At 34.7% G+C, this 25,982-nt stretch overlaps 1 protein-coding gene across 3 annotated transcripts in view; it reads right to left on the bottom strand.

Annotated features, from left to right (window-relative positions):
• Window positions 1–20,916, bottom strand: part of LOC128241544 (cilia- and flagella-associated protein 65-like) — a 29,385-nt gene extending 8,469 nt beyond the window's left edge. For 2 of the 3 annotated variants that reach the window (XM_052958543.1, XM_052958544.1), the window contains exons 1-29: window positions 20,806–20,916; window positions 19,324–19,602; window positions 18,886–19,024; window positions 18,166–18,296; window positions 17,441–17,555; window positions 16,578–16,662; window positions 15,957–16,102; window positions 15,165–15,278; window positions 14,712–14,820; window positions 13,925–14,040; window positions 13,273–13,422; window positions 12,493–12,690; window positions 12,051–12,134; window positions 10,697–10,789; window positions 10,141–10,276; window positions 9,505–9,590; window positions 9,061–9,187; window positions 8,350–8,518; window positions 7,830–7,968; window positions 6,964–7,103; window positions 5,868–5,952; window positions 5,435–5,593; window positions 4,649–4,814; window positions 3,669–3,797; window positions 3,171–3,324; window positions 2,692–2,889; window positions 2,023–2,107; window positions 1,070–1,339; window positions 144–335 (exon numbers count right to left, since the gene is read on the bottom strand). In XM_052958543.1, coding sequence (XP_052814503.1) covers window positions 144–335; window positions 1,070–1,339; window positions 2,023–2,107; window positions 2,692–2,889; window positions 3,171–3,324; window positions 3,669–3,797; window positions 4,649–4,814; window positions 5,435–5,593; window positions 5,868–5,952; window positions 6,964–7,103; window positions 7,830–7,968; window positions 8,350–8,518; window positions 9,061–9,187; window positions 9,505–9,590; window positions 10,141–10,276; window positions 10,697–10,789; window positions 12,051–12,134; window positions 12,493–12,690; window positions 13,273–13,422; window positions 13,925–14,040; window positions 14,712–14,820; window positions 15,165–15,278; window positions 15,957–16,102; window positions 16,578–16,662; window positions 17,441–17,555; window positions 18,166–18,296; window positions 18,886–19,024; window positions 19,324–19,589 — 3,981 coding nt within the window. In that variant the 5' untranslated portion in view covers window positions 19,590–19,602; window positions 20,806–20,916. The remainder of the gene's footprint in view (window positions 1–143; window positions 336–1,069; window positions 1,340–2,022; window positions 2,108–2,691; window positions 2,890–3,170; window positions 3,325–3,668; window positions 3,798–4,648; window positions 4,815–5,434; window positions 5,594–5,867; window positions 5,953–6,963; window positions 7,104–7,829; window positions 7,969–8,349; window positions 8,519–9,060; window positions 9,188–9,504; window positions 9,591–10,140; window positions 10,277–10,696; window positions 10,790–12,050; window positions 12,135–12,492; window positions 12,691–13,272; window positions 13,423–13,924; window positions 14,041–14,711; window positions 14,821–15,164; window positions 15,279–15,956; window positions 16,103–16,577; window positions 16,663–17,440; window positions 17,556–18,165; window positions 18,297–18,885; window positions 19,025–19,323; window positions 19,603–20,805) is intronic. The other variant, XM_052958545.1, reaches the window with a different exon arrangement.
• Between the last annotated feature and the right edge of the window lie 5,066 nt (window positions 20,917–25,982).

Raw genomic sequence — 25,982 nt, 5'->3', positions numbered from 1 at the left:
CTGCCAAAAGACTACCGGTAATTCATATGACTTGCAAACAGAGAAAACCTCCATTCAATATTGAATGCCCTCTCTTGAGGGATTTCCTCACTGTGATTAAAGTTGGTCATACTTTCTGCCAAAGATTAATTCATATGACTTACCATGTACGTTTTTGCCTCAATCGGAGAAAACCTCCATTCAATATTTAGAGTCCTCCCTGGAGGGATTTCCCCGCTGGGATTGATGCACTCAAAGATGGGCTGGTCAAAGTTCTCCTGGCGTATCAGGTCAAGGGAAGTCAAGTCAAACTGGTACTGGACGGGCACTGCTCCTCCGTTATAAAGCTCATACACCTAGAAGGGAATAAATAAAAGTTATGATGATTGTATGCAATTGTTATTCATATAGTATTGGCATCAAGTATTGTTATAGCTATATATCAGCAACTCCATAAAACATCTCATGATAACAATACAATTTTTCAAATAATTGGTTGAATTAACTAGTTTAAAAGATAGATTTTTAACTCTCATTTTTTCAGACCTTCAATTAAAATGTATTTATATTCACCTATTTACCTCAGAAGTTAAATTTCTCACATGAAATTTGACATCAAAAGTGCAGACACACTACCACCTACATGTATTTAGGGCTATTATGTATAGCTTTTCCCAATAGACATGGAGTTTAGTATGAATAATTGAAAAGCTTGGGATAAGACAGATGTTCAAAGCCTACACTTAAGGTTTCAGCTAAAGAGTTATGGAAGGGTGCTGCACCCTGTCCTTTTTTGGTAGCACCAATCAAAATTGGTACAGGGGTAAACATGAGTTTTAATAAGAGTTCTCCCCCTTTGTAATAATTTGGTCATGGGTGATGGTTGAATGTCTTAAATAAAGTGTTTATCCAAAAGTGGTGTTTGCATCTAAAATCACCTGTTTAGGACATGTGTTTTCATGAGAGTTCTCCCCCTAAAACATGTGATTTCATGAGAGCTCTCCCCCTTTGTTATAATATGGACATTGATGAAGGTAACTGTTTTGAATAAAGTGCCTATCTCTCTTGTTGTGTTTGCATCTGACATCACCTGTTTAGGGCTGATCTTCTCTCCCACAGGCACAGGGGTAAACATGTGTTTACTGGACGGGAAGTGGATGTATCGCCTGTCTGCGTCCACTGTCACTCCAATGAAGTTTAGTAATATTTCCCTCCCTCTAGCCAGCTTCAGCAGCACCGGCAGTCTATCAGTGCCAGCTATTGAGTGTTTGTAGCTGAAGGTCACGTTCCCACACTCTCCGGGCTCCAAGCGACCCTTCTTTGGTTCGATTGTGAACAGGTTATTGTCCATCACCTTCATCTGTAGAAAATAAATTTATCATGAAAACTTCATTTTAAACTACCAGTATTATAATTTTGTATTTCTTAAAAGAACATAATCTATATGATCTGCTGTTGTCTTTTGATCCCTTTGAAACCTACATTGGTTATAGTTTTCATCAGAGAACATACCGGTATATCATATGTATTATATATCCATCAGAAATCCACACCAAATAATAATTGCATATTATTTATCGGTAATTCATTTCTAAATATTGCCTTGTAACAGTCTGTTGAAGTCACGTCATAACAAGTATTACTGCGAGATATGAAAAAAGACGTCATATAACAAAATAGTATGTAATCAAATTGACATTTATTATGAAATGATTTGTCTATTTCGTTATTCAAACCTGTTACAAATAAAATAATAGAGTTCTCATAACTGCGTTTTGATCAGGAGTGTTGTATTTCGATTTCACAAGGCAATCAATCTAAAATCGTCTTGAGATTTCACTTAAAAAAGCTTTACAACTGAAGAGTGCATAAAAAAGTTTGTTCTTGACTGTTGTTTTTTTTCCCCCGTAAAATGTATACACCCCAAAACACATCATTTCAACTAGGGTCATTAGGCAATTATGAAGCTAAGGGGTGCAGGCAGGCCTGTATAAAAGCTTTTAATATTAAACAAAGAATAACACAAAGGTACTCTAACGTTACCTCATGTAGTTCATCCTCATCAAACTCCCCGGTCTCAGCCCAGTATTCCAGCTCCATGTGAAGGTCTGATGGGAACAGGAATGACCTGAAATAGCACAATATACAAACTGATATAACACAACACCAAAAAAAATTGCATATCGCCTGGCCCTGATTTCTCAAAACTTCTTAATTCTGTTATAACAGGATTAAGCTATTAAAAGGTACTATTTTCGTTTTTCTATGATTTATGTACTATTTACTTCTATAGGAGTTTTTTTACTTAAATATTGAAATATCTTTATGATTATCACAATAAACTATTTTTCATTTATTAAAATCACAGTTATGTTGGTATCCTGGCTAATTTAATGTTGTTGTTGCTTTCAGCCATATTGTTAACTATAACAACTGAACACTTCCGAATATATAAACGAAATCAAAGACGAAAATTGGTGGCAATTAACCAAACACAAATAACAAGAGGATAGAAGAATAACAACTGGCCAGTGGAATTGATAATCAATTTTGACAAAGTACATGTGATTTACGCCAATTTCAGACCAAACCAATCAATTTTCAATTAAAATTGAACATCGGAACATCACTAATATAGAACTATACACTTCTGCATTCAATTTGGAAGGAAACCAAATCTCAACAGAGAGTTTTCTTTCAACAAATTCTTACCATTCAGTTGCCACAGTTCCAGTATTCTCAAACATGAGGTTGACGAAGCAAGCCTCACTACCTAGAGGTGCAGCGCTGAAGTTAAAGTCCATGATGGCTCGCGTGTAGACCGGTGGTCTACGTTTGTGGCTGTGTCGCGTCTGTACACTGTACATCAACTCACGGGCTGACGGGTCAGAGTCCAAGCAGACATTGAAGCTGAAATTGAACGTAAAATATATGTAGTTAAGCTGTTATTAAGTTTAAGTCCAAGATTGTTTGTGTAGTCTGAAGCCATGATACGAGGAGTCTTAAGTCTCAGTTCAGACTCAAGTTGCAAAACTGCAAATCTTCATTTCTTTGTAATTTTCTTTGTAGTTGAGTTATGAGGATAAAGTTTGCTGAATTTTATCCCAATTTGAAATTGCACAATTATTCACTTTTATTTTTGTAAAGCAAATGAAAAATAGATATGATTCATGAAATTTTGTGACACATACTTGTCCAGGGAAAAGAGGGCCCACAGCTGTTTCTTGCTGATACCAACAGAGCTTCCAAAACATCTGGCATCCGTGACAGACATAGTTGGGAAAACTCCAGTCGTCAAAACATGACATAGATGCTGGGGCTCTTGACGGGAGGCATTTGACTCATCTGAAGAATATGAGTTAATAGAAATACTTATTTAATATATTTAAACACCTTTATTTCAAACACCGTTTATCCGAATTTAAAACTTATTTATCCGAAATATCGTTAATCCAAAATTTATATCTGAGTCCCGCTGAAATTGAATTAACGATGTTAAAATGCACTCTGGATTCATTTTTCTTTTTTTCTCATCTGGAATTCATTGATGAAGTCAAATCATACATCATTTATGCAATATTAATGTTTACAAGAGTGAAATTGAGTAACATATATAAAATAAATAAATACATGTATTTTCATTTTACATTCATATTCACGTCATATCATAAAAATATTAAGACACTCACCTTCAGGAGTAATAAGCTGGTATGAAATAGCAAACTGGTAGGTAAGTCTACGTATGGGTCTGACCATGGCGGAGATGACTTGGCGTGACCTTGCTGGTATCACACCTTCCATCTGGTCCAGCTCAAGACCTGAAAGGGCGGAGGAACATTTTACAGATATTTATACTAATGTCTTTATGATAGATAGCAAATTGGTAGGTAAGTCTACATATAAGTTTGACCATGGCCAAAATTATCTGCGGAGATCTTAGTGGTATCACACATTCCTTTTAATCAAGCTTTAAACCTGGTAGGTAAAGAAGAGCACTTTTTCACCATACAAAATATGATAGTCTTGATTTACAAATTATCTTCATACCTTATTTTATTTAGACTGTGATATGACACAATTGTGTGTATGAACATATTGAACATACTTGCATGTATATGGTAACTGTGTTTACAAAATTAATTACAAATAAAGAAGAAAAAAAAGGATGCTCAAAAAATTTTGGGATGAAAGATACATTTATATTGGCATACACATGGCGCCAAACTGCGGTGTTGATTGTCTTGCAGCTGCAAGTGTTTAAAGCTTTCAAGATGTATTATTATTATTCCTGCTCTGAAATTGTTAAAATGAGACATGTACAGTTATGAAGTCACTATTATCTTGGTTCTGAGTTATATGTATCACCCTAACTTCTTTATAATTGACCAGTCGCTAAAGCAATTACTGAAACATGCCAAGATTATTTGGCAGGGGTTGTTCAATTAATCCCTTGGGCAATGCAACCATGTGCTTTTATTTATTTACAAAATATAATTCATTATTAGTGAACTGATTGTTTGATTGAAAACTGGCGACTGGTAAGTTACGTATGAAACATCTTTCAAAACAGGAACAAAATTTAAAACTATCAGTTGTCAGCTATTGAAATAAGCATTCGTAAAACTCGACATTAAAGCCCAAAATTATGTCAAGTCCCTCAAAACCGTACCTATGTCATCTGTTCTCGTCATCTCCTCTGGGTAGGGTCCATCCAGTGTTTGGTCAATAGACAGCCTGTAGTGAAGGCTACATGAGCTGTTGTTGAACAGTGTGATGTGCTTGGAGCCTGTGCTTCCAACAATAACGTCTCCAAAGTCTAGGTAACTCTCTTCAGCCTGTAGGGAGGAGATATACAAAGTTATTTCCCTTTGTATTGTACAGTTTTATTAATTGCCAAGGAGAAATCACTCATTAATATGAAGGAGAAATCACTAATTAATATGATTTCAATGTTAAGGTTTTAATTATTGAAATAAAGCCTTAACATTGAAATCATATTGAATGGTGTTTTCAGAAATACAGAGCTATTTCCCTTTGTATTGTACATATTGCCAAGGAGAAAACACACCATTCAATAATTGTGACCTCACTGTTAAGGCTTTATTTGGATTAATAAAGTTACAATGATTACAAAATGGTGTGATTCATATGTGATTTTTTCAACTACCGGTAAACTGCAATCTTGACCCGGATGACAAATACACCAGTCAAATAGATCTGACAATGTGGAAAACAGAAGCACTTGATAACTTGACTTATATGGAAAATTGTTAAGAAAGGACTTCGAGAAGTTTTTTTAATGTTATATTTCTTTGTGAAAGATGACCACAGTTTAATAAGAATGTCAACGAAGTATACCTTATCGCGTCGGAATATAGCTCATTGAGCTAATATTTTGTTGTAAACATATACTCTACTTTAAATAAAGATTCTTGTATCTTCTTGTATCTTGTACCTTGATATCACCAATAGATCCTTCCCCTATGGCCCGCACATCAAACTGTTTCTTCTTGCCCCCAGATGAAGTAGAGCTGAATCCCTGACCCCATACAACCAGAGCTGGCTTCATAAGATACTTCTGCTCTTGTTTGGGGATAAACGACCATATTTGGGACTGAAAAAAATACAGACAATATTACACTTTTTTTGTCATAGACTCGTTTCGTAAACCAAAAACGTATTTCTGTAGTTTGTTTTGATCTTTGAAACACAATATTTTCCCCATAAATATGTTTTAGATGAAGGGCATTTTAATGTTCATGTTTTGTAATAAATGGTTTTATATTTCAGCATGTATTGTTTTATCTTTAAATTCTCATATATTTTTTACTCTTCGGCAGCAGAGGACGGTGTAATGTTAATACAGTTAATCCATTAGTTCTAAATACCAGGCTTTCATTTGGTTGTATAATGCCAGATTCAGGGGTGACAGACAACAGGTTTTTGTCGGCAAACCGTAGTTTCCACTCAAACCTGAAAAATAAATGACAACTTAGTATACACAGATTTAAACAGCCGTAATTAAAGAATTTATTCCACAGTCAAGTTCAAACTTTCAGAGAGCAATCAGGCTTCAGTTTGTTCAGTAGATAACAGTACTTAGCATCAACTTACACAGTCAAGATGGCACACTGCCCAGCATTGAACCTGTGACCTTGTGAAGTGGGCAGTTGACACATATACCATCATACAAACTCAGAATCACACAGATTATTTTAAATATGCATGCTTACTCCCACAATTAATACAATTGTTTTAATTTAGCAAAAATGATGAATAAATATTGAAAACAATGGTTGTTATGAAGGATACCGTGTTTAATTTGAAAGAAAGGTGCAGAAAATATAGTTACTGTACTTCTACCTAATGTGATGATAGCTTACCACTGTAAATTTTAGGAGCCACTAGTCATTTAATATTTGTGTGTTTTCAGCTATTAAATACCTGGTTCCAATCAAGTAATCAGTAATAAATATTTTCCATAAATGCATTATTGAGTAAAGGGTTAGTAATTTAAGGTTTATCACTCAAAGTTTATGTTTGTTATACCTATGTACCTGGCCCCAATTCCTCGAAACTTCTTAAGTCCTTTATAACAGGATTAAGCTAATCTTACTATTTTTGTTGTTCTATGAAATGTGTTCTATTCACTTCTTAAAGAATTTTTAGAAATTATGTAGGAATAATCTGTATGATTATCAGAATAAATCAATTTTCATTTATCAAAATTCATTTTCAGTATGTATTTTGGCTAATTGAAATAAGCGACTTAAGCCTGTTAAGCTTAAGAAGTTTCGAGAAATTGGGGCCAGATATGTATTGATCTTAAAAACGAGTGTCCCTTTAAGGAGTCCAACTACATCCTACAGTTCTATTTCGTAACTGATGCATTACCTGGTAAGTACAAAAGGTTTTGCCATAATAAACAAAATAATTTACTTGCAAAATATTTATATGCCTATCAAGAATTCGCAAAATGCATACCTCAATGGAATTCTAGAGACATTCTTGATGGCATAAGTCCGTTTGGATGAGGTTCCAATGCAGGTTGGCTTAAAGAACATTTCACCCTGTGTGTCTAACAATACTTGCGGGGCCTCCGCCGAACCCACCAATTGCAACTCCTGTGAATGGTGTAAATAGTTGTCAAAATTTCAATTTTCAAAAGTTTGAGCAGAATTCATCTCCTATTTTAAATGTTAGATAAAACATATCCACACCACATACTATTGAACTACCATTTAACTTCCCTTTGTTTCTTTGCAACATTAAATGGGATCAAACTGTAATAAAACATGTCTGTTATTAAAGGGATGAGACACCAGATGATACCATTGCTGCTTTGCGAGAAAAAAAATTTTGACCAAAACTTACATAAACATTATATTGTTGTGCACACTGCATTCAATCCTACTTATGTATCACATTGCTTATTACACATGTATCTTTCCCTGATTTTGCATATTTTTGCAATTTGAAATTTACTGGGTTTGTCTACCACATAAATCCCAGGAAATTTAAAAATAGCATCTGTATGTATCTAAATATATACACAGTGACTATAATCTGGGAAAACATTATGCCCTATTCTTAAATGGGTAAACTCAGCTGAGACAGTGACGAAATATTCTTTCAATCATGTAAAATGATGTATTATCAGTCTCATTCTACTTTGTATTGATAATTCTAATCCTGTTTTAAGGAAATACTGTATTTGTCCATTTTGGAACAATTTGGTGTCCTGTCCCTTTAAACATATGCAGACTAAACTAACACCAAACATGTCTTATACCATGCGATAGATAGTTGTATTAAATTGTGGACTTTTCTAGTCAAAATGTCCCATATACCTTATCATATTTAGTGTTGTCGTTAAGCCTCATCTTGAGTTTGTGTTTGTAGGTCTTCACTTCCTTGGGCAGAAACTTGACCACAAAAATCTGCTGGCCGCCCTTCAACAATGCTTTGGCCGGCTTCACAGTATATGTGCTGAAATTAGAACAGAAATACATGAGTGTGTAAGATTGATTGATATTATATTTGAAGAAAGATCACACTGATCAATGATCAGGCTGCCCAATTACATTTCTACATATTTACTAGGAAGCCTTTCTGTGTTTATACCGTATAAACAGACAATATAATGCCGGACAAAATGATGCAATCATTCCTTTTATTGACATTTTAAATCATTATTCATCACGATTAAAACATTCTTCTTCAGCTGTGCATCTATTGTTCAAACAATTTAAATCTGCTTCTGCATGATAAGTGACATTTTATTTTTCCTAAGTGTATTTTATATTTTTTAGTAATTTCAATAATTACGTCAGAATGATAGAATATTTGATCATTTCATGTTTTAAGTACCTTGATGGGTCTTTCTGCAGATCAAAAAGTATGGGTGTGGTGCCGTTGTTGGTCATCAACAGTGTGCGATAGGTCGACTCCTTGGTGTTCACCGCGGGAAACACGAGCTGAGCGGAGTCCAGAGTGTATCGCGGCAGGAATGTCTCGTTGTTTGGCATGAATGTGTGACCTGGAAGAGATATGACGAAAATGAGACTATATTTAACAAGATTTGTCGAAAGGATTTTTAAGGCAAAGACATACCCATACTTATATTGTTACCTAGAGAATAACGAGAAACCCAAGTGTACATAAATGTTTGTACATTTTTCATAGATGATGATCATCATCATTCACAGTAGACAAAACTAGAACTAAGAAATTATTTCAGACACAGTTGTTTGACTAGCTTATTATGAAAATAGACATTGTTACTGGTACTGTGCATATATACATTTGTTGTTTCCTACAGAAACACTAGAAACCCAAGCGTAACCAATGCTATAGTTGTATTTTTTTCGTAGTTGATTTGGGCAAGGCTAAAGAATTGAAGAATTTAAAGAAGAGCGGACTTCGTTTGCTAATCATGGGAAGTAATAAATCGAGTACAAAGTTCATGTGAATTTTTTTTAAGTCATTACCAACAACAAAGCCATTAAAACACAGGATTCTGACAATCCCTTGATTTTTATCATTGATAAAACAGAGGAGCTACAGATGCCAAGGTCTTACCAGTACAGTTGAGTGTTAGACACCAGGGTGGGGAATGGGTGCTGTCTTCTACAAGTTTGTAGTCCCGCAGGCTCTTGTAATATGCATAACACTCGAGCTCAGCTCCAAAGAACTGGTTGGGGGCATTCTGAAATAGCAAATCAATGGTTTACTTGAGGTAAAATTCAATGGCAGTGACTTACACATTAACACTTATATTTTTTTTTTCTAATGATATTCTTTTTTACCATTTCTTCTGAAAACATTTAAGGTTAGGAATATAATATCTAGAGAATAAAAGAGCTTGCATAAAACTGTACAACTATAACAACTCCAGTTAACAAAATTTGGTCATTCGATGCGTTAGCTATGATAACTTTATAAGTTATACAATGACAGGTGCAGTGATTTTTTTTTTCATACACCGCCATTAAGAACGTGAATGAAAATAACCATATAACTTACTGGTCTAAATTTCACTTGGAAGGCACAGGATTTCAGTGGCGGGATGTCAATTACTTCCGGGGTCACTGAAAAGGTCTTCTCTGAACCTGAAAACACACAATACAATCATGTCTTGAACATTTATTGCACTTAATCTTGACTGTTGATAATATTAATAACTTGGATTATAATTTTCAGCGCAGTTTTGAAGTTATAAATTTCTGTTTTGACTCGATTCTGTACTTGTGTCACCTTGTATAAATGTATTGATGTGCACTAGTAGCTCATAACATTCAACGGCAAACCAACCACAGTGTAAGGTCATCATCAAATTTAATTTTTCTATGTAAAACATTGTGTAATCAGTGAATGTGAACGAAGTTGGAACTCTTTATAAACATGTTCATGAAAAACACTGTAATGTAACATAATCTCAGTGATCGAAATTAACACAAGCTCATAAGCCCTGCACTGGTAAAATGTCCATGGGGTTTGCTCAAATTCTGAATTTTATATAGCAGGGCTTGTTAAAAAATTTGATGCCAAGCAATAGTATTAGAATTCAGACTTGTTCATCCAAAAGTCTTAAGTTTGATGACTGTTATCTATATAATTACTATTTATATTATTATTATTTAAAATTTAATCCAATAGTACCTGCTCCCCACTGTATAGTGATCTTGCCCTTTGTGTGGTTTGTCACATTTATAACCCGGTCCTCAATCACTCTCAGGTTCTGACAGTTGCCAAAGTCCACAACATGGATGTCCGTGCTCACATGAGGCACAAAGTTCTGGAATGAGAGAATACTTTAATATCTGTTACATCTTATACTACACGTAGCTGGATTATGACCGTAAATTATAGCTCATAAAATCCTGCCCTATTTCTATTTCTAGGTAGACCCTGGAGTTTTGTATGAAAAGTGATGAGAATACATAATGTATTTCCACAGCAGGGCTCTACCCCGTGCCTAGGGCGTGAGACACCTGGCAGGCACTTATACAACCATGTTCACCACCTCAACGCCACGTGCAGAAATAATAATGCGAAGAGTTAGGTAAGAATTGTAATAAATCTAAGTCAATCTGAATGAGCTACGATATTTGTCCAATAGTTGCAATTTTGATCTACTAACATCATAAGTCAACCCATTATGTTATATGTGGGCTATTTATGAAACATCATCCATATGTCAGTAGTCAGTACTCACCACAACATCAGAGTGGTACCCATCATTGAAGTACTCGTCCATGGGCGGGTAGTGATGGAGGGCGTGCTCTGTAGGGTTCTCCACGGTGCCGATCTGAAATCATTCATTGGGAATGTTAGCTTTTTGATTTGTGCATGTGTCTGTGAACTGTTTGGTTAAACTACTCACTAGGCTAAAACACATATTGTCTGTAAAGATTGTTCTAAAGCATCTAGAAAGAAACATATAAATGGATATTGAATACCAGCAGAATATTATCTAAGAAATGTTAAATGAAGACTATATTTATCAAAGAGTGTGATGAAGCAAAATCATAAGTGTGACAATGGGATATGCTTCTCCAGCATGGAAATTAGAAGGTGTGAAAATGGGATATGCTTCTCCAGCATGCAAAACGGAAGGTGTGAAAATGGGAAATGCTTCTCCAGCATGCAAAATGAAAGGTGTGAAAATGTGAAATGCTTCTCCAGCATGCATAATGGAAGGTGTGAAAATGGGAAATGCTTCTCCAGCATGCAAAATGAAAGGTGTGAAAATGTGAAATGCTTCTCCAGCATGCATAATGGAAGGTGTAAAAATGGGAAATGCTTCTCCAGCATGCAAAACGGAAGGTGTGAAAATGGGAAATGCTTCTCCAGCATGCATAATGGAAGGTGTGAAAATGGGAAATGCTTCTCCAGCATGCAAAATGAAAGGTGTGAAAATGGGATATGTCACTCAGGAATGCAAAATGGAAGGTGTAAAATTTGGAAATGCTTCTCCAGCATGCAAAAATGGAAAGTGTGAAAGGGAGATATGCTATGTACTCCACAATGCAAGACCTAGGATGTGAAAGTGGATATACTTTTCCACCATATCTACTGTATGAGTGTCAATTTCCCAACAAAAAAAATCTTATTGCACATATCCAGCAACTAGTTACTATATTTACTTAGTATTTATCCAACCCCAAATAGTAGTTGGTGCTTTAAATAAAAATCAAAGGATGGTCTTGATCAATCAATCAGTGGCAATGTATTCTAGGTGTAATATCCACAACAAAGTGCACTTGACCCCACCATATCAAATGAAATTCATGGCTTCTAATAGCAATCAAAGTGTGACATCGCAAAACTGCCGGTGTGAAAATGGTTTGAAACCCAAGTCATGAACAGGAGGTGTTAAAATCATGTGCACCACCAACAACAGTTTGAACTCACCAATACCCCTGAGGGGGGTGGGGCCTTTTTATAGCAATCAAAGTGTGACATAGCAAAACTGCCGGTGTGATAATGGTGTCAAAATGGTTTGAAACCCAACTCATGAACAGGAGGTGTTAAAATCATGTGCACCACCAACAACAGTTTGAACTCACCAATACCCCTGAGGGGGGCGGGGCCCTTTTATAGCTGTTCTCAAAGCGAAGCATTTCTATTGGCTCTACCTCATAATCCTCTTTCTGTTTACCATAATTTTATATATTTATTTGTCCATTTCATTTGAAAACAAAGTGTTTTCTATGACAGTTTTTAGAATAGCATGCACATTTGACCTTTTATTCTACAGAAACATATATGAAAACAAATCCAAACTGTGAAACATGGATTAATTACTGAAACATACATCTACATAATCAAAGCAAATCTAGAAACAAAGCAAACCATTAGGTTACGTATATTTACAAATAAAATCCTGAGCAGTTCTACTGGTAAATATTTATCATTGACTCGATCATAATGCAGCAATACAAAGCACCATATTTAAAATGTAACATAATTTAGAACTGCTATAAACACATTCAACAGAAATTAGCCTACCACAGGGGCCATCAGTGCACCAGCATCATCAAGCTCCAGTCGACCCTGTTGTCGGAGTTCGTTGAGTTGTTCTGGTGGGAAAACGGAGAACCCTCGCTCTACATGTGTACGATAATTGTCTAGGTGGTGGCTCTGTATAACTGCTGGTTTTATAAGTTCTGAGTGGGCTGTGCCCAGTAGGTCAAGGAAAAGTGGGCCCTGGAAATAATAAAATGGATACATCAAATCGTTGTATTAAAATGGTGGAAAACAGAAACTATTCCTTTTCATGCGTTAATTACGATGCTTTTGTTTCACAATCTAAAATGAGCTGTGATTATGAGGTCAAAAAACTTTAAGCCTAAGAAATAACAGAGTTATTTTCTAATCTACTTACATTGTAACATCAAGTTGATTTACCTTGAAAAAGAGAGATACTGCCAAGTCTGTTTCATGTTAAAAAATGGCCATGCGTTCAATAAATGTGTTTGTAGCAAATGTTTGCTGTTTTTCTCCCTCACTTGCAGTGTATGTGCTGCATTGCAACAGGGATTTTTTGAGACTTTTGTAAATGCTTGCCCTACTGGATGCATTGCTGAGCACATATTCACACTAACATCTTGAGTCTGAGTTTGTTAGTTCAGGACTAAAGCTGTTAGTGAATATGGAACCCAGGTAACTTTTAATATCACCTTTAAGTAACTCTAACAATTGTAAATGATAAATGCATTCAAGCGACTGGACTGCAGGTAAACCCTTAAATGGTTGCTTATGTTTCTCTCTTAAACCAGAGATACATACCCTATTATGTATCATACATGTTACACGTCGGTGGTAGTTGATGGGGTGGGTGGGGGCAAAGTTGAGGATTATTGTTCGGGTTGAGTTGGCCTTCAGTGTGCCTGTCAAGTGCTGGAACTTGAATACGCTTTCCTCACAGTCAATCTCAAACTGAAAATGGAAGGATGTCTGGCGTTCTCAACATGAATAATAATGACAAAAAAAAACAGCTATAAAGGGATATTCCAGTAAAACATATAACCCATGGGGGGAATACAGTTATTTAAATAGAATATGTGGTGGTCTTTTTTTGCTAATTTGCAATCTGAAAGGGTAAATTTGCTTCTGTAGAGGGGTGGTATATATTTAAAGTGTCTTCCCCTATGGGGTTATATGTTTAAATGGAATAGCCCTAAACTAAATAATACTACCAGTTAGACAAATTTTACTGTAGCAAAATCATTCGGGTTTCACATGGTAAATAACAGAATAGTTTCAATTGGTATTTTTGTAATTCCTTTACCCAAAAACAATAATATTCTTAAATTTAAGAAGCTAAATGGATGAATCCAGATTGTTACCATTCTTCAAAATCATTTTCAGGAAATGAAAGCATAATGTTAAAAGATACACTATTTACTAAAAAAATCCTTTATGCTCAGCTATATATTACCTGAAAGACCGCATCAATATCTGAGTTGTTGACAATATCAATGGTCCTTGTAGCTTTCTCCCCGACGTTTATCTGCATGAAGTTTACCACTCTTGCGCCTAGCTGGACCTCAGGGCCTGAGAGAGATGAAATTTATTAATTAATTCGTAAGATATTGACATATTTGATGTTAACGCTGACGTCTAAAATAAACCAATTTCTTTGTATTCCTTGTAAAAATAACATCAACACTTTTGTTCTTGTTGTTTGTTGTGTTCTGATAAATTTTATCAACATTTTATTGACCATGATTTGGTGGTGCCCAAAATGGAAGTTCATTAAGTACAGAAAAAGTTCACATATCAAATTACAAATGACATGATGCTAGATCTTTAAATAAAAAAAATCACAAGTTGATGGCAAAGCTTTAAAAGCTTTAATTAACCCTCCATGGTAGCTGATTAAAGAGAAAATCTTTGAAGGTACCACCAACAAGTTACTTGTGACAGTAAAACGTTACACAAGCTTTAAGTTTAAACTTTAATGTATTTTACAATGATTGTAAAACAAATAATGATAATACAACATTATATTTATCACTCTTGTTAGCACGATGTTACGCAAGAGTGTAATTCAATGGTGTTTGGGAAACTGTAGAACTTGGAGGAAAACCCAGTTGTCCTGCTTCATGACAACCAACCAAACTCACATATGCCCAGGCCAGGAATCGAACCCGGGTAGTCTTGGTCAGAAGTGAGTGCGCTTACCACTGATCTTACCACTACGCTTATAAGACTATCTTACCCACCTTTAGAAGAGGCGACACATTTGATGACACTCTTGCTCACTTTGCCGATGGCCGTGATGTTGAAGTAATCCACACTTGTGACCTCTACCATGTTAGGGTTGTAAGTTATCTAAAAATATAAGAAATGAAACATAAAATATGAAAATAAAATGAAATCACCATTTGCATGGAATCGTATAGTGCACTGAACTTTGGTACACATGCAAATTAAACTCAATATTTATACCGTACTAAAATCTAAGTAAAACAATGTTGTTGTTTTTAAAAATCTTTCTCGTCTTAAAAATTTAAGAAGAAAAACGTTCCATAAGAAATATGAAGATTAAAAATCCTTGTTAAAGCACAATTTTTAAGGACTGATAATTGATAATAGAAGATGTACAACAAATAATATTTTGCTATAGTATAAACTGTACTTTGGCAACTGAAGACTAATTAAATGGTTATACTCACAGGTATTTTCACTGACGACATAGGTGGGACAATGCCGGACATTTTAGGACACTGAAATACTGTATCAATTCTGCTAAGAGCAGAGGGGTGTTCCACCTTGTACGGGGCTCGTACCTGCAATAGTAGAAATGACGATAATAAAAAATTGAAAAAAGTTTTTCAATCAATGCTTATACCTATTGCAAAACAACTACTTTCTCTTAAAACAGAACACAGTGGTCGAAATTTTCACATGCCCGCAAGCCCTGCACTGGTAAAATATCTTCCGGGCTTGCTCAAATTCTGAATTTTATATAGCAGGGCTTGTTAAAAAATTTGATGTCAAGCAATAGTATAGGAACTCGGGCTTGTTCATCCAAAAGTCCAGTCATTGAAATTAGACTTTCTGATGAACAAGCCCGAATTCTTATACTATTGCATGGAATCATATTTTTGAACAAGCCCTGCTATATAAAATTCAGAATTTGAACAAGCCCGGAAGACATTTTACCAGTGCAGGGCTTGCAGGCTTGTGCTAATTTCGACCACTGAAAGTCTAATTTCAATGATTGAGAATAGTCATTGAAAAGACTAGGTTCTATCTAAGCTACATGTGTATGTTCTTTTATAGCATGCCAGGTCATTTAAAAGAATAATGAAACCATTTGAACATCCACAACTTAATACACTAACCAACAATCATCCAATTTTCAGCTTATCAAAATGTATATTTAAAAAATAAATATATCCTCATCACCCAAAAAGGCCATAAATGTATATACAAATCATTTATATTTCTCCAAACTAACTTACGGGTGCAAGGTTATGCAGCTCCACCATCTTCTGTACCGTCGTACCAACAGCTGTCGGTCCAAACTCCACGACGGCTTCTAAGGTGTCTCTGTTCAATGTCGTGGCTGGCCGGCCCACGGCAGAGACAATAATGTGTGGGTACTTTCCTGCAAACAAAAACAACAATACCCTTGTTCTTATGACGTAGAATTAATCAATTATTAAAGAATATTGAAATCGAGAAGTCGATAATATAATGACATCACGATTCTGAATAATTATGGAATATTCATAACCCTTACAAGATTGAAGTCCCCAAAACGAAAGTGTACAGCTTTTATCAGGGAAATACTTGGTAAGCAGGCTGGTGATCTAAATATACTTTAAAATCATGTTTGGACAATACCAATACATAACATACATGTAGCATCCAGATGGTGAAGTATATGTATTAAGTGTATGCCTTTGTTTATAAAATATCGGTACACATACATGTGCATTTGAAATAAACATGTATCACATACTTTTTAAATTCTTAGGCTGAGCACAACTTCAAGGTGATATTAAAATAGAAGGACTTGCATTTGTCTTGCGCTAACCCTTCCAAGTTATTATTATCATCATCAGTTTAATTCAACCTACCAATGCCGACCAGTGTTGATATCTTGGATAATTCTCCCTCTTGTCCATACTTGCAGACTGCTGTGGCTTCATACACAGTTGCAGACTGTAATGTACAAATAAGTCAATTATCATCATTGCTTGTTATAAAGGGTCTATGAATAAATTATGCAGGGTTAGAGTGGTATAGTGGTTAAGGCGTTTGCCTCTCACCCAAGATTTTGTGAGTTTGAGTACTTTCTCAAGACTTCTCAATCTGATCACCAGTGCTGGTTTGTACCCAGCAAACAGACTGGACAGTGATGCTACAAGTATCAGCTTGCATCACAATCCAGTTAAAAGAAATGTTTATAAACTAATTTATATCTATGAACATTTACATACTAAGTTTTTTGCTAAACCTATAACACATCATCTTAGTACATTATAACTCAATAACTTCATATCAAAATAGAAGCAGAATTTGATTGATTGCATTACGGTGATGAAAATAAATAATCATTATTACTGCACAACTTTTACCATTAGTTGGTTTACAGCCAGCCAAATCTATAAAACAATCCTTTAATGAGATCAATTTATTGCTTAACAGAGTTTAATACGAAGTCAGAGCATTTCTTTATTACAGTCCAGTGATCACAGCTTAGTTCCATCAGGGTGAGAGTTTTTTATACAAAATATGCCCCCCAAAATAAATAATGAGCTAAATAGTTTGATCCTATTATATATACTCAATCTTGTTAAGAGAAATTGGGGCCACTTCTGGTTTCTCCCCAGGACCTCAGATTGTTTAATACCAACTTTCTTTACAAATTAGCTAGAATAAACCAAATTCCATCTCAGAATATTCAATGCTTTAAATTTATTAACAAAAGGAAACATACCCCAGGTTTAAATGTGGCCTTGAATGTTTTGACCTCTCCAGGTTGTAGTTTTGTGACCTCAGGTTGAATGGTAAACGGTTCTGTTATTTCCCATTCTAGCTCAGAATTCAGGTCTCTGAAACATAATCAAGGCACAATTAACCTTTGGAAAACCGTGAGCAAAACAAAAAATTTTAAAGCCAGCAAGACTGAATCAAATATACAGGTAGGCTTGTTAAAACATTTGGGTCGGTTATATCAAGTCTAAGTTGAAAAATTTGGGATTGCCTAAGAAAAAAAATGTATGTACACTGTTGTCGAAATTAACAAACGCCCGCAAGCCCTGCACTGGTAAAATGTCTTCGGGGCTTGCTCATATTCTAAATTTTATATCGCCAAGGTTTTTCAAACATTTCATGCCAAGCAATTGTATAAGAATTACAGCTAGTTCATTCAAAAGTCTAATTTCGATGACTGTTAGTATTCCGGCTGGTTCAAATAAAATATATATTTGATAATTCAAAAATTCTTAAATGGCTCCCACTCAGGAAGTACATACAGTATGAAAAACATCCAAATCACTTCAATCACAATGGCAGGGGGTGTAATAACTGTTGTGAACCATACTGTCAAGGAGACTGATATAGTTTACTGACTTTTAAAATTAAGTAAAAGAACTCAAGCCTATTATAATTAATTAGAAGCTTGAATTTTGAAGCTATGAAGGTTTGTTCATATGAACGCACCCTGAATTTTTCACTTCAAATGTTGCCTCCACATGGTCCTGGGCAGCACACATGTTAAAGTTAAGACGCTCCGGAACCTCAATGTCATATTCGGGCAGGACAGCTTTGATGATGATCTCAAACACACCCTCCTGCAAATTGAACAAAAATGCTGATAAAGTACATATGCATGTGTATTCTTTAAAGACGTAGAAAAATAATACCAGTATGTGATGCCCAAAATAATCTGAGTTCATCAGCAGGTTGAGGCATCATTGAAAATATATATGTTCTTATCTCCTTGGTTTTATAACTAACTAAAAATGCATCAATAAAACACCACATGTACAGGTTTACCTACTAACGAGGACCAAAGCACAGAAATCAGTCAAAAATATGGTTATTTGATATATAATTGTATTATTTGTTGTCAAATGACTTTTCATTTCCCACGTTAAATACAACCTTAACATGTTTCTTTATATTACACTCCTAGTGTAACATAACTTGACATTGAAGTTATTTCGCCATACTATTTTAAAGTCAACCTTTATTAACTGAAAAATGAATTTGTCACATGATAAACAGAATATATTACATTTGATGACATTTTATACTTTTATAAAACTCACTGAAGATTTTTTTGTTATAAGCTCAACAAAGACTTGTTTTCGATCATATAGTTTGGATTAAATGGTTACTCATTTAATGTCTTTGGCTAAGACATAGATAACAGCTCACCTTTGTATGGAAGATGATTTTGTCTTCGTACAAGGATTTTTCCAGTGGTCTAAAGGTGACAGGCAGAGAGAAACTTGTCCCGGCACTCAACACAACTGGCTTTGGGTACAAGGTTGTGAAGAATCGTGTGTTTGGAACACTGAAAACCAGCAAGCACATGGGTTAACAAAGACCAATTATTGATGATTTTTTCCGTAATTGTGTAAGATATTTTAATAAATCTGCTGAATTCTATTCTGATAATCCCTTTGTAATGTCAGGTTACCTTCCTTATTACTTAGAACTTATTTAAGGTGAACTTACGGTAAATTTCATATGATCTGCCATTTCCAATATTCAAATTTCTTCTGTGAATTTTTTTTACTCAAAATAATACATGCTATTGATAGTATGAAATCAAGTAAACATATAATACTTCAAGGCAATATATATTCTTACTTGTATTTGATTTTCTGTGTCTTCACTTTAACATTCTTCAGCACAATATTTTTAGTATACTCCCGGCCAGGCTGCCAGTTTTGCCACACAAGTTTATCAACAACTTCAATTCCAAGATCTCCAGGATTACACATAGACTTTTCCACGACTTCAATGCTGACTTGTTTGGATTTTTGCACAGATTTCATTGCAGGCATCTGTTTTATTGTCTGCCCACCGATTGGGTGGGAGACTGGCTGGCTTACTTGCATCATTGTTGTAGGCATTACTTAATCATATCTGTAAAAAGACAGCATACAAGTAAAACTGGACTGCAACTGCATGTATTATAAAAGTTTTGCTCCGAAATAAAATTATTATGACAACATTTTTTGACACTCGCACCTAATCATAATGGAAATTTTGATCGGATATTTTTGGCAATGTGTATTTTTTGGACAGGACTGTCACAGTACCGATTTCGGAATCGAATAACATGTTCCAAACAGTAAGATTTTTATTTGGAAGATTTGGAATTATTCTTTAAAACATTTCAATGTTCATTACAAAAGTTGATCAACATAATGTCACCACACACACGATAATATACATTATCTTATAATGTATTGTAAAGGGAGGCAAATGCTGCATGGTGTTGGACTAGTGCTATACCCATTCCGACATCTACATTACCGAATACGACATCGGATTCGTAAAAAATGTTTATTTTACACTATCACTGATAAAACGCAATTTTCTATTTAATTAAATATATAGTCCTTACTTTTAAGTGTTGTTTGATAATTGATAAAGATTAAATTTTCATTATTTTTTACATCTGGACGTGAAAACTGTCGGTCAGATGGACGGACACCTTTCAAATTGAGTCAGACCAAATCAATATTTACTGCTTTGGACAGTCGGACTGTCTGATTCGCGATGGCGGAGACAATAATCAAACGCAAATATATGCATCATGTGTCACAGGATATTGTTTACAATGTAGCTGTCACACGGTTTAAGTGCTAAGAATAACATGGATTTTGTAACGCCTTCAGTCTGTGTACCAAACAGCTAATTTTTTCCAAAACTGGAGTTTGTTTCGACTGATGACTCAATTCAAGTAATTTATTAATACAAACGCTTCAAAACGTATGATTTAAATACTTCATACTTTTGACACAAAGTAGTCCTGGGAAGAAAAGTTCTCCCAGTAAAGTGCTCAAACCCACACCGCTGGAACACTAGCATGGCACTCTAACCTAATAGGGCTGGTTCTTACCAAATCACACCACACAACATTTAGAAAAAAGATAATGTAGATTGAATATTTAATGCGATAGCCTGACGATAATCACAAAGCTCGTAAATGTATAAATCACAATAAAAACAAATAAAACAGCTCCTGCACTGGAACTTGGAAATGAAAGCAACTGAAATATTCTAAGTTTTCCAATATCAGGATGATTAAAAAGAAAGAGATTCGGAAAGACAAAACTATACCATTTCAACAGGAAAATATATCACTTCTTTCCTACATGAATTGTTAAAGAAAACGGGACAGAAATATCCGGAAGAAAATGTTGTCAATCCGCCATTGTAAACAAAATGGCGCCGTTGCTATGCAGTGGAAACAATTAGTGATGTTTAACCTCAATGTGCATACACTAGTAGCACTCGTTACAAAATAAACACTGACGCAGTTCAATTTAATTAACACTACACTATTGTTAACCATCACCAATCCGCGAATTCAAGTCAATAAACAAAACTGAATACTAACTTTTTTCTAAATCTTATCACTGTATACACGTTTACGGCTTTAACAAATATTCTGTCAGGCGCATAAGTACAGCTCTAGAAATACATGTATACGCAAAATACGTAGCTGGGTCATTATACAGAAAAGGTAAATTATCTGATTCTCCTTGGTATAAAACTTGGTAAAAATATATTAAATTATTAATATTTTAGCACATGGTTACGTTAAGGGTATATCATTGATTTATTTGTTAATTTTGACGGTTTAAACTAAGAAATATGTACTAATGATACGATATGATACGATGATACCATCGGGATCATTTCAGGCGCTCATAACAGCAGTAGAATGCAGTCAGTACCGTACGCTGAAACGATTTTCTGTAATTTTTTGATCTGTCAACTTGCGTATTGTTGTGAATGTGCTTAAACAAATAAATAAACAAACGTTTTTCATCTGAATCATACAAAAGCTTGAACTTGTTTGAATGACACTACCGTCAAGAGTCATAACCCTCACATGGTGAAAAGAGACTGTAGTGATCTGTATGTGGCGGTAACGTAACTGTTTACAGAACAGAACAAAGTTTATTTCGTATAAAACAGTTCACATAACAAAGACATTGATATAAGTCATACATTAATACATTGATTTTGTTAAAGTGATGTTATACAAAAAGAAACGAGTACATTAATATAAAATTTAATAATATTAATACAGATATGAATTAATTTCAAATAATAAATGGCAATGCCTATAAGACATATAGAAAACTATTCATAAGTTTTACACTTTAATTACTTTCGCAAAATAGAATTGTAGCCAATTCATTTTAACATACTTTTTTCATACAGAAAAAGTCAGGCTATTGCGATAGCGTTGGCGTCTCCAGTAACATCATGCAAAATGTAACCCTGCCTATAATCAAAACAGCATTCAATGTAGTCTTGCACTAATGTTGGTGTAGACAAAACACACAGACCAGCAAGTCACATAACTCCGTCATAAATATTTAGTGAGTTATGACTTTTTATCGATTTTGAAGTAACAGGCGAGGGGTAGCATTCACTCTCCGGCGCTCTTGATTATATCAAGAGCACATTAAAACGGGTTAGTGCTTAATTATTTGAATTGCGTGTTAAATTTTTGAAAACACGCCTTATTATTTCAGAAGAAAACGAAAAGCATTTTTCATATTGAAAAAAAATGTTAAGATAATCTTGCCTGTGTCAGATATCTACCCACCGAGACGAAATGCCCGAATTGTTAAAGAAGTATGTGAAGTAAGGGATACACTTACTTTTAAAATGGACAGTTTGAAGTTGATACAGACGAGCATTCATCAGAGAGTTATACAGAATGCCATTGGCTCTCACTCTAGCGGAATGTTTAAGTATCTACTGCTAGATCCTAAAACAAAACCCTGATTAGTATGCGTACTACATACATGAAGAACATGAGCGGTGTGAATGGCGAAAGGAAAGTGATAGTATAAAATTAGTTGGGAGTTTGTTTGATCCCGAGAAACGTCATGCAAAAAAAAACTGGTATCTAGATGTAACGCCACCTGGAACACCAGTAGGATGAAAGAGGTGAAGAGAATTAGAGAGAGAGGGAGGGAGGGAGGGAGAGAGAGAGAGAGGGTTTATTTTTTTTAGAAATCTATTCAATCTATTTTACTGTCACAGTGGTAATGTTTTGCCAAAAAATAATTGCATCTAATAAGTGAACGTTTTTGAGCGAAACTGTTTGTGCACCCGGCTTAAATACACAAACACTTAGCAAAACCATACAAATGCAGCCAAGTGCACACAGTAAGGACAAAACATGCAAAGTTTTTCAGGCACCGCCTATTTTGCGTAACAGTAGCTACGCGCTTGCACCTATTTTCAACATAAATTTGTTTGTGTTTTGTTATTTGTAGATAAAACTTTTCTTTAAAAGTATGTTTGAAAGTAACATGCGATTATTTAAATTTTCCTGCAGTCAATGATAAATTTAATTTTAAGACTGTCTTTTCTTATATGTTAACTTAGTTTTTAGTACCATATGCACCGTGTTTTCAGATTAGTAGGATGCAAACATAGGACTTCAACATATAGAAGGAATATCGTGGAATCAGTTGAATCAGTTGACCATTGTTTTCTTACGTCTCGCGACTATTAATAGCGTTTCAGCGCGAGCATATCTCCATATGGTGTGTGAAGTCGTGACAGAGTAACGATGAAACGGGTCCTACCGATGATACAGCTCATCATAGAACAATCTCATATGGCCGTTTATATATCAAATTTACTCAAAGAAATGTCGAAAAGGATCCGCCATAACTCCGCAAACTATTTCTAAGTCGTATGTCTTTATATATATACATATCACGCCTCTTACATGAACGACGCAATGCCTTTGGTCCAGGACTGGTCACGCGGTGGCCCTATATTTTTTCCATATTGGGTCACCAATTTTATATGGTACCGAAATGGCGTCTATTTTCCGAGTCCGATGAAGAAATGAAACATTTAAACATGTAAACAGGTTGTCGACGTTACGGGGTTAGTAGGTGGTTCAATATGGGATATACGGGGCGCAGGAAACCATATTCAAGTTCGAGCTTCGCTCTCACCTGCTATGGTTGCCTTTGTCCCGTATTTCTTATATCGGGTCACCTACTAACCCCGTAACTTATAATATATATATATATATTTATTAAGTAAACACGAGTTGTTGATATCTGGAGGTTTCTTTGTGTCCTATATCGTTTGTCATTATCTTCGCCTTTATGCATTTAGTTATCAAAATATATTGCGGTAGAGAAATCATTCGAAAGGCCAAAGCACACCCAAAGTAAAAAAATAAAAATTTGAGCTAAGCTTGACTGAAACTTATCAGAACATATCTGCCAAAGCGATAGAGAATCACGTAAGCAAACAATATCTCTGTTCAATCATAATAATTGATAACAATAAGTTATGTAAGGGCATATATACAATATCTAAAGACATGTGTTACGATGTTAATTTAGGGTCTTATCACCGAAACCGGTGGAATAATTTGATATGAGCTTGTTAAGTACACTTGAAAAGTATTTAGTGTAAACAAACGCTGTCAAACGCCCTAGCCTTACTTTGTGGTAAGACTCCTGCGTCCGCAAATGGGATCGCCGGACTAATTCACATTTAATCTTTAAGAAGAGCTGTGGTGTTCCAAAATCCATTTAGCAAATTGCAACCGCCAATGTTTCGATTAAGTAAAGTAAACAGCCGCTAAATCTACATTTAGTAATGAGCTGGGTTTATTTAATTAGGGAATAAGAAGCTCGTGCATGTGCATTGCAAGGCTTATATATATATAAAAAAAAACATTTCCGGGGCATTTTTGCTGGGCACTCAAAAAGTTAGCATATGTTTTTGGTCTTCTACACTTTAAGTCAGCGCTGATTTGCGCCCGTCTTGCCGACTTAATTGTTAAGAAGGCCAAACATAAATACTTACCATTACTTAGGCACACACACATACATAGGAATACATAGGTTCAATTATAATAAATCATGGGGATTGGATTTTAACCAATGTAAATGCATATATAGGAATTATTATGAATACGTGTGTATAATCAATATCTAACCCGTATTTTGTAAGTTTTATTAGAAATGAGGAAGACAAATACACATACTTTCCATTTTAACAAATAACTGCCTTGCTGCTATTTATATTTATTATGATTTAAAACTAAATAAAGTTTACTGCCTTTATACAATGTACTTTTCCAATCATACTGCATTCGTATATTGATCCACACAGTCATCTGGCGTTGAACTTGGAAATTTGCCAGGATCAAGTCGGTGTTCCTTTCAATAATTATAAAAGAACAACCTTTGTTTTTGTTTCATAATTGCTATGATATGTTATTCACTCTCCATTTATTCATTTATGTATGTGAGAAGAATTTAACCAAATTGATAACACTGGCAGTTAAATATTTATGAAATACACTGTCATACAATTGTAATCTAAGACATCAATCCTATATATGTATGCATTTCACTCGTTTGCCTTTGTGATATTTATCATGATATTACCTCATTTTTCCATGTTTGTATTAGAATGAGTGAAATATAGGAAACTTGACGTGTGCAACATCCTTGTTTAAAACTTGAATGTTGAACTTGCATGATCTTTGGCGCATACTTCTGTGTTACAAATAAAACCATATCAATAAAAAAAATGTCAGGTCTACGTCACTTTTACACAAACGAATATCAATCTATTTAATAGTTTATCATACCTGACATTAAGGTTTTATTTTTAATCACGAAACGATTGTGTGATTAAACAAATTAATTTAAACAATCACATACTCCACATGATGATTCAATATGTATCCGTTTTTATGGCATGGTGGATCTCCCGGGAGGACCCACGTGTCAACATTGGATTATTTTAATACAATGTTTATTGTTCTAATCTTATTGTTTATCTTTAAATTGATATTTGTATTTCAAACCTTACCGTAATGATTCATATGTTTTTAAAATGTTTTATATATAAAGTCTTCAAAACTGAAGATAATGAGCCTTTAAACCAATATATAACATTAATATCATGTCTCCTCTGTTTATTTAATTATTTACGTTGTTCATGTCCTGGGAGTGTTTTGATTGGGTTGTATTTATAAAGACAACTGAACTGCGTGTCATGCTTGATAACTTACCCATATAGTTATGATAATTATATCAAATGATCGGGTGTTACAAGTTGAAGCCAGAGCTATTTAACACCGAATAACAAACTTGAAGTGTCGACTAAAGTAATCGAGATAATATTAAGAAATCATTAGATTGGATTAAAACTGATATTTTCTGTAATTGTGAAAGCGATAAAGTAATTCTGAAAATCAATTGTGTGTGTGTGTGTTTAAAGAT

The sequence above is a fragment of the Mya arenaria genome, chromosome 7 (genome assembly GCF_026914265.1).
Source record: "Mya arenaria isolate MELC-2E11 chromosome 7, ASM2691426v1".
NCBI classification, from domain to species: Eukaryota; Metazoa; Mollusca; class Bivalvia; order Myida; family Myidae; genus Mya; species Mya arenaria.
Note: the sequence above shows the minus strand (reverse complement) of the source record. Positions and strands in the feature narration are given on the sequence as shown.